This window comes from Cnephaeus nilssonii (assembly GCF_951640355.1).
Source record: "Cnephaeus nilssonii genome assembly, chromosome: 14".
NCBI classification, from domain to species: Eukaryota; Metazoa; Chordata; class Mammalia; order Chiroptera; family Vespertilionidae; genus Cnephaeus; species Cnephaeus nilssonii.
This window is the reverse complement of record NC_137085.1, coordinates 2,456,425-2,465,808: the sequence shown is the minus strand read 5'-3', so window position 1 is coordinate 2,465,808 and position 9,384 is coordinate 2,456,425. Positions and strand designations below refer to the sequence as shown.

General features: G+C 60.8%; 1 protein-coding gene across 1 annotated transcript; it reads left to right on the top strand.

The window, feature by feature from the left end:
• Positions 1–268: 268 nt before the first annotated feature.
• On the top strand, positions 269–7,513 carry LOC307111115 (bile salt-activated lipase-like; the record flags this gene model as incomplete). Its single annotated transcript, XM_079790798.1, is given in 13 exon segments — positions 269–334; positions 1,113–1,272; positions 1,365–1,487; positions 1,672–1,869; positions 2,543–2,673; positions 3,018–3,125; positions 3,251–3,368; positions 3,916–4,102; positions 4,249–4,452; positions 5,870–6,067; positions 6,316–6,538; positions 6,540–6,554; positions 7,496–7,513. Coding segments are annotated over 13 exon segments (1,749 nt in total).
• Between the last annotated feature and the right edge of the window lie 1,871 nt (positions 7,514–9,384).

Here is a 9,384-nt window from a genome sequence, read left to right as displayed (position 1 = left end):
GGCCCTGAGCCCGCCTGGAAATGGCAGCTATGGAAGCCTGTGTGTATGTATGTCTGACTGTTTGTGTGCCCGCACCTGCATGACCTTGGCCCTGAGCCTGGCTAGAAAGGACAGCTATTCTGCCTGATAGAAGGGGCATAAGGAGGAGGAGGGGAAGGGAACCAGCCACAGGCAACTGCCAGTCCCGGCTCCTGGGTGTCTCCCGGATGGCTCCCGCCCAATAAATACCCACGCACAGAGGCAGGGCACGCAAGCAGGCACATGCACCATGGGACGCCCTGATCTGGCTGTCCTAGGCCTCGCCTGCTGCTTGGCAGGAGTGAGCGCAGCAAAGGTAAGTGAGAGCCCAGCGGACACGGCAGGGGCTCCTCTGCTCCCCTAACCTGGCCTGGGACCTGGGACGGCTCCGCGGAGGGGCAGGCAGGTGGGCGCTGGCACAGAGAGCCCCCGAGAGCCCACAGCCAGCCCAGCGCTTCCCTGGCCCTTCCCCTGCGCTCCTGCCTTCGCGCTCACAGGCTGGCACCACGCAGCTGACAGCCAGGACGCCCAGGAACGAGAATGTCAGGACCACGAGGAAGGGCTGGCCAGGCGCTCCAGGGCACACAGGGGCCCTTACCCAACACAAACAAGGCGCCTGTCCCCACAGCCCCAGAGTCACTGGGCCCTCAGGGCTGATCTGCGCATCTGCCTGGGCCTCCAGGGCCCTCGGCTCGCCCTCTGCCCGGGGGTGGCCATGGCCCGGCTCAGAAGGGCGCTGGGCTCTGAGCAGGCCGGCATTTTCCCCATCACAGCCCCAGCGTTGGAACAGGAGTCTGGACCTCGGTCTAGTTCAACCCGGAGCCCTGAGCCCGGTCCCCGAGTCGGAGAGGCATCCACCTGCTTGCCAGTGGCTGGGACCTTCCTGGGAAGTCGGGAGCCTCGGGGCACCTACAGGATCCCTTCCCTCAGGGCCCTGCCAGGGGTGAGGGCGGGGCTTCCACAGGAACCCACAGCTCCTGGCAGGCATGACTAGGGGCCCCACCTGGAGGCTGTCTGGACCCCAGGAGCCTGCTGGGGTCACCCCACCCCGCTGGCCTGCCCAGCCTGCTCCCATGAGCCTGCCCTCTCCCCAGCTGGGCGTGGTGCACACGGAAGGGGGCTTCGTGGAGGGCGTCAACAAGAAGCTCGGCTTCTTGGGCATCGGCGGCCGCTCTGTGGACGTCTTCAAGGGCATCCCCTTCGCCGCCCCGCCCAAGGCCCTGGAGAACCCCAAGCAGCACCCCGGCTGGCAAGGTGGGAGTGGGTGGGTGGGGGCTGGGCTGGCCCTGTGCCTGGGGTGGCGGTGGGGTCACCATTCTCATGCCAACCCCTCTGGTCACCCACAGGGACCCTGAAGGCCAAGGAGTTCAAGCAGCGATGCCTGCAAGTCACTCTCACCCAACTGAACACCTGGGGCTCTGAGGACTGCCTCTACCTCAACATCTGGGTCCCCCAGGGCCGGAAGGAAGGTGCATCCCCCACCCCATGGCCTCCGGGTCCCCGAACCTGCAGAAAGCGCCCAGGCAGCCAGAGGCCCAGCCCTGCCCCGCCCCTTGGGTGTGTGGGGGCTCCAGAGCTGAAATTCCCTGAAACAAGCACCCAGAGGGGATGGGGGGGGACAGCTGGGGCCACCGGGCCTGCTTCCTGCCTCAGTTTCCCAGAACCTGCCTGTCATGATCTGGGTCTTCGGAGGAGCCTTCATCTTTGGGTCCGGCCAAGGGTTCAACTTCTTCTGTGACTACCAGTATGAAGGAGAGGAGATCGCCACGCGGGGCAACGTCATCGTGGTCACCTTCAACTACCGCCTCGGGCCACTGGGCTTCCTCAGCACTGGGGACGCCCACCTGCCAGGTGTGCCCTGCGCCTTGGGACGGGGTGAGGGAGCTGACAGGGTCCCTTTAGCATCGGTTTCTCCCAACAATTCCTGACAGTCTCCCAGAAAGACCCAGAATTCTACTGGCAGCGCAGGAAGCTGGGGATGGACAGTGAGACACAGAAGCTCATAGGCAAGTGTAGGGAGAGAAGAGACTGCCAGCAACCAGGCAGGGACCCAGGGAGAAAAGGGAGCAGGGACAGGGACCCAGGAAGACCATGTAGAGGGGACAGGGACCCAGGAAGATCAGGGAGCGGGGACAGGGACCCAGGGAGATCAGGGAGCGGGGACAAGGACCCAGGAAGATCAGGGAGCGGGGACAGGGACCAGGGAGACCCGAGAGCAGGGACAGGAACCCAGGGAGATGGGATAGGGAACCAGGGAGAGACAGAAGATGAGACACTGAAGTGGTGACTCGGGGAACACAGAGCCATAGGACAGACAACAAGAGGGACGGTGTCAGGGAGAGAGATGAGCAGCCTGGCCCTCCTGCTCCTGGTCCCCTGCCTGAGCCCACACCCCCTCCAGCACCTCATTCCACAGCCTCCTGGGACCTGAGTGTGCGCCATCCTGGGGCTTGACAGGGGTCTCCACAATGGAGGAAGCTCTCCCCCCACCCCAGTCCCTGATGGGCTCCCCCACCCGCCCCAGGTAACTACGGCCTTCGGGACCAGCACATGGCCATCGCGTGGGTGAAGAGGAACATTGTGGCCTTCGGGGGGGACCCCGACAACATCACAATCTTTGGGCAATCAGCCGGGGGTGCCAGCGTCTCTCTGCAGGTCTGGGGAACCCAGGAGGGTGGGCCTTCTTCCCACGCTGATGGGGGGACCAAGAGGGGGCTGACAGGAGCTGAGAGAGCTGATGTGAACTGGGGGAGGTAATGGGAACTGGGGGGAGCTAACGGGGGGTTGGGGGAGCGGACGGGGTCCTGGGGTAGCTTTTTGGGTCTGGGGGAACTGATGGAGGCTGTGGAAGCTGTTGGGAACTGGGGGACCTGTTGGGGGCTGGGGGACCTGATGGGGGCTGTGGGGACAGCATGAAGCTGACAGACTGGCTGTCGCTAGTGGAGCCCGGGTGGGCAGGTGAGGCGAGGCCATGGTGACAGGACCGCTGTGTGTCGCAGATCCTCTCTCCCTACAACAAGGGCCTCATCCGGCAAGCCATCAGCCAGAGCGGCGTGGCGCTGTCCCCCTGGGCCATCCAGAAGGACCCTCTCTCCTGGGCTACGCAGGTGAAGGGGAGCTGTGGAGGGGGTGCGGGAACGAGAGGGTTACGTCCTTTCCATGCCCTCTCCCAGTCCCCATGGCCATTGGCCTCACACTGGCCTCACCCACCTGTCTCCCCCCAAACCCCCAGATCGCCAAGAAGGTGGGCTGCCCCCTGGACGATACCGCCAGGATGGCCAAGTGTCTGAAGGTCACCAACCCCCGGGCTCTGACGCTGGCCTATAAGATACCCCTGGTGGGCAACGAGTGTGAGTGGGACTCCACATGGGGGGACGGCCATGCTCCCAAAGAAGTGAGGATTGAGGGGCTGCTGCCTGGCCCGTCACCTGCTCATGGCGTCCCTGGGAGCCCGGTGCCGCCAGGGCCCTTGTTGCCTCCGTGGCCTCGACTGGCTGTGCCGCGGGCGCCATCCCTCCCTCTGATCCTCCCTGGGTCCTGACCCCTTTGGGAAGCTGGTGCACCTTGTCCCCCAACAATGGGCAGAAACGGTCATTTGCACCCACTCTTGGGGAGCTCAGGCGCAGTGGCTGTCAGCGGGACGGTGTGGCCCAGGGAGCCCGTGGCAGTCTGCACACAGTCCGGGCTGCCATCCTGGGGAGAGGGGACATCGGGCGGACGGGGCCAGGGAAGCTGCTCCACACGCGCAGGGCAGCCCAGGACATGGAATGATCCAGGCCCCCTGTCAGGGGACAGGCTGAGGACCCTGGTCTGGATCCGAGGAGGCAGGGGCTGCCCCTGGCTTTGGGGTCTGGCAGGCGGCTCTGGAAGGTGCGAGGACCCCTGCTCTCCACACAGACCCCTACCTGTACTACTTCGGCCTCCTGCCTGTTGTGGATGGAGACTTCATCCCCGACGACCCCATCAACCTTTTCGCCAATGCGGCCGACATCGACTACATCGCTGGCACCAACAACATGGACGGCCACCTCTTTGCCAGCTTTGACCTGCCGGCCATCAACGTGGACATACTGACCGTCACAAGGTGAGTAGTGCGCAGGCCAGGGCAGTCCTCGAAGGCCTCTTGGGGAGGCATCAGCTGAGGGAGGAGGCCAGGAGGTGTAGCGGGCCATGTATCAGAGTGGGAGGATGCTTCCCGCTGGCTTGTCCAGTGCCGGCTTGTCCCTGCAGGGAGGACTTCTTCAAGCTGGTCAGCGGGTTCACCATGGCCAAGGGACCCAGAGGTGCCAACGCCACCTTTGACTTCTACACGGCGTCCTGGGCCCAGGACTCCTCCCAGGAGGCCAAGAAGAAGACGGTGGTGGAATTTGAGACCGACGTCCACTTCCTGATGCCCACGAAGATGGTCATGGCCCAGCACAGAGCCAACGCCAAGTGAGGGTCGGGGCAGGGGAGGCCCACCAAGGTCAACTACCAGCCCAACAAGGCCTCTCGAGGGGCGGCTCAGGGAGTCAGGGAGCCCCAGGAAAGCCAGGATGGGGACCCAGAAGTGCCTGCACCATCTGCCTTGCCCAGGCCTGAGGGGACTTAAGAAGGTCCCTCCTCACCTCCCAGCTCAGGGGCCTTTACAGAACCCTCCTCCTGCTACTGGAAAACCCCCGGTTGGGCTCAGGCTGCCTGTCCCTGTGTCCAATAACGAAGGCCAGTGGAATCCTATGAGGCGTTTATTGAAAAGGCCAGCCAACCAAGAAGACAGGGCGCTTACAAGCATTCAAATCCTGTGTTCTAGTAAGGTGCAGGGGACTGGACTATAAAGGGGAGGGGGCTGAGGTGCTATGTGAAGACATGGGGGTCCACAGACCTCAGCGATTACAGTCATCACACGAGATGATGTGGATGAGATGATGTGGATGAGATGATGTGAATGAGTAGATGTGGATGAGATGATGAGGATGAGTAGATGTGGATGAGATGTGGATGAGATGATGTGGATGAGATGATGTGGATGAGATGATGTGGATGAGTAGATGTGGATGAGATGATGAGGATGAGTAGATGTGGATGAGATGATATGGATGACATGATGTTTTCACTCCTGGTCTGTCTGTCCCTGCTTGTCGGTTCTGCTTGCTGGATTCACAGCTGAGTCACCTCCTCATTGCTTTGCACAGGCCTTCAAAGGAAACTTAAGAAAACTTAACCCCTATTCACATCAGTATACCTGTTCTAAGACTGAAAATGATAGGGTTACTTTTCAGATTAAGTCAGATGCTCTATCCACCAGGTTGTAAGTCCCCCATTCACTCAGCCCACAGGCCTCCCCTACAGTGTCTGCAGCCTCCCTGCAACCCCCAGGCTGAGGGGGACAGAACACAGGCTGATGCTCTCTGTTGTGGGTTTGGAGTTGGCCAACATTCAAATCAACTCTGGCCTGTGGCCACCTGGTCAACCTCCAGTGAAAATGACAAGGAAGTTAGGGATGCTTCCTCGGAAGGGAGAGAAAACGATGCCCAGGAAGTGTAGGCAGAAAGCTTGTCGCAACTACAGGAACTTGAGCTCTTCATGGGACGGCACAGCTATGTTCCCAACGAAGACACAAATTCATCTGCAGAGAAAAGGGAGAAAGACGCCTCCATAGGCTTTGTGGAGGGAAGAGTGAATGCACCTGAAATCCCAGAACCACAACCCCACGGCCTTCCCTTCTTGGGTGCAGGGACCCAGGTCCCTCCTAAGTCCAGGGATAACCCGGCCCCGCCCTGCTCTCCCCATGGCCTCCCTCCAGGGCCCAGCTCTGGGTGGGCAGCCCAGGTGAGCTCCCTGCCAACCTGGGCCATATCCCTCTCCTCCTCAGGAGTGCCCGGACCTACACCTACCTGTTCTCCCACCCCTCTCGCATTCCGTTGTTACCCAGCTGGATGGGGGCCGACCACATCACTGACCTCCAGTACGTGTTTGGGAAGCCCTTCAACAACCCCCTGATCTACCGGCCCCAAGACAGGACTGTCTCCCGGACCATGATCGCCTACTGGACCAACTTTGCCAGGACTGGGTAAGGCGGGTGAGGCTGGGCCAGGTCTCCTGCCACCTGGGCCCCACAGGCCTGTCCCCTCTCCTAAACTTAACCTCCCTGAGCCCCAGTACCCCCTCTGTGTGTGAGGATAGAGCTACTGGTTGGGCACAGAACACATACATGCCCAGCCAGTGCCCAGGACACAGTGAGGTGCCCTGGTGGTTCGGGTCAGCATGGAGGCCTCCCGTGAGCCCTCAGCCCCCACACAGCCTTTCTCTCATGTGCAGGGACCCCAACAAGGGCCACTCGGCTGTGCCCACCCAGTGGGATCCCTACACCCAGGAAAACGGCAACTACCTGGAGATTAACAAGAAGATGGACGGCCAGTCCATGAAGCAGCACCTGAGGAGCAGCTACCTGCAGTACTGGACCCAGACCTACCAGGCCCTGCCCACCGTGACCGGAGACGGGGCTGCCCCCCAGCCCCCCTCAGACGACTCTGAGGCCATTCCCTGAGCCCCCACTGGTGACTCTGAGGGGGCTCAGATGCCCGCAGCCATGGGCTTCTAATGTCCTTGCCCACGAGGCCACAGGTGGGACCCAGGGAGCCCACCTCCCGCCCCAGCTCTTCCTGAATAAAGCCGCATCTCTCTGGCAACCCACTTTGCCCTCATGACCGCAGCCGCCCGCCCAGTCTCTGCCCGTGTCCGGCTCCGGGGGTGGGTGCCACCTCAGTTAAGAGGAGGAGAGAGGGTCAGAGAAAGGTCAGCCCTGAGTGGGGAGCGGGCCCTGTGGGCAGTTGCCTCTGGACCAGTGGGCCCAGTCTTAGCCACATCATCGGGATGCGGGGAGCAGGCTCTGTGTTCTGGGGTCTGGGAATGGCCTGGGAGAGAAACGCATTCGCCTCCAGCTGGATCCCAGGCAGAGACAGTAACGCATCCCGCAGGCTCAGAGCAGAGGGTACCAGGGCTGGGCCGTGGGTGCCCCCCGCTGGGCCAGAGTGCTGCCCGCTGGCTCTGTAAGAGTCCGGAGGGGAGCGGGAGGCAGAGGTTAGACACAGGGCCTTGGCCACCCCAGCAAGGTCTGGGACGGAGCACCACCTGCACCGAGGCTCCCCCTCCTGACCTCACATGGCCCGGGCGGTGGGCATTGTGGACACCCCGTTGTAGACAGTGACTGTGAGAAATGCTCACCTGTCCCAACTCTAATGACACTCGGAGACAGAAGTGAAAGGAGACAGCGGTGAAAGGAGACCTGAATGCGCTCTCCAGAGCGGGTGTCCGCCCAGCTGTACTGACACCCCCTGGGCAGGAACACAGCCCATTTATCCGGCCCCTCCTCCGGCTCCTCATTGGCTGAGTACTCCGGGCTCACCGGTTTCCTGACACGTCCACTAGGTCCTCCCATTGGGCCCTTTAAGAAAATTGGGCTGAGCCTTTTCTAGTTGTCCCCCCTCCCCCTGTCTAGCTGAGGCCAGTGCCTTGAGGGTGTCCACCATGATGCTGGCCCACACCCACGGGTCCTTGGTCTCACATCCTCTCCCTCCCGCTCCCTTCTCTGTGCCTGGGGAGATTCAGCCGCCGCTCCCATCAGAAGCTGACCATGCTGGCCATTTCCTACAGTGCCAGGGCTCCAGGAGGGGCCACGTGCCCAGGCCCTCACAGCAAGGACTCACGCCCAGGTCTGAGACTCCAAAGCTCACCGTGTCAGCTCAGAGTGGGCGTAAGAGCTCAGAGGAGAGAAGGTTCCTCTTTGGGGGGTGGGGGTATGGCGGGGGCAGCTTCATGGGATCAACCATCCATCCTTATTGATGCACACGGTCCCGTGTTTCCCTGGCCGGGCGGTGGGTATAGCGGGCAGTGTTGGTGCTGTTCCTCCCCGCCTTCCCTGCCCCATCCTCCCACCTCCCCCACCAGAGGTTCCCATCGCCCACCTCCCCATGGCAGAACCACAGCACAGACCTGGACAACGAGGGCAGCCAGCCAGGGCCTGCGGGCTCTCAGGGCTGCAGCCCGTCTACCCTCAGGACAGTGAGTCTAAGCTGGTAACTACCCAAGATGGGGACCTCAGACCTCACAGCCCTGGGTTCATCTGGGCCAGAGGGGAGCCAGGGGGCAGGAATCAGCACGTTTATCCTGCAAACCCACACTCACCTGGGACTCCTCAGACCACGTGCCGGCAGAGCGAGGGGGGTGGTCCAGGGCCTGGTCCTGGGAGAAATGAACCCTGTGAAGAACTGCAGCTCTGGTTCCCAGGGCTCAGCTGTCGCCTTCAATAAGCTGCATCACAAATCCTTTCCTGTGCCTGGCTCAGCACGGCTAGGGGTGAAGGGGGGGCGGTCAGTGAAGAGTTAAAGAAGACAGACAAGAGAATAAAGCTGGGGCAAGGTGGGACGCTGCTCTCTTGACTGCAAGCCAAGTCTTTATTTTATAGCCAGATTCCACTAAGCAAAGTGCTAAAGATGTTTACATTGTTCTCTCGGATTTCAAATCTACTCAATTACATGCACCTGAACTCTATCAAACTTTGTTTTGGCAGCACTTGCTGCACCTCCCGCAGCCTACATCACTTAGCCACATGGGACCACAGGTTCGGACCATAAGGTCAAGCTTACAACCATAACCTTTGGCTATAATTGTGCTGGGAGGGCTTTGCCATGAGAGGACCTGCCCTCTTATTCGTCCGAGGCTTGAACCTGTCCAAACACTGTAGCCGCTCTCCCCACTTCCCCAGACACAACGCCGCCTGAGAGGCCTTCCCAGGACAGGGTTCCCGGAGGGTTCCAATCCGTAAAGGAAGGCCCGTCCCCTGGAGAACAGAATGCGAAGTCCCCCGACAGAGGCCACTGGCCAGGACTCCCTGCCTCGCCTTCCCAGTGGCAGGCTCTGATCTGTCCACAATCCCCCCACTTAGTGCTGTTTGGGTTCCCATCTGAACTTGAAATCTACGAATTCCTCCTCCTGGGGAGCAGAAACCACACGCCCAGCCACACTCCCCTCTTCCTCCAAAGGCAGGCAGCCCTGTCCTGGTCAGGAGTTGGTTCCCACAACTGTTATTTTTTAAGAATTGGGGTAAAGAGGGTGGGGTGGGGGGAGTGTGTAAGAGATCAAGCAAAGGACTTGTATGCGCACACATAAGCATAACCAACGGACACACATAGTCGGGGGCAGGGACATGTGCTGGGGGACAGGGAGTGGCCGGGGAGAGGTCAGTGGGGGAAAGGGAGACATATGTAATACTTTCAACAATAAAGAATTTAAATTTTAAAAAATTGGAGTACAATATACATCACGTAAAGTACTCTGGTTTAACTTCTAAGGTGACATTAATTGCAGTCACACGGTTGTGCAACCATC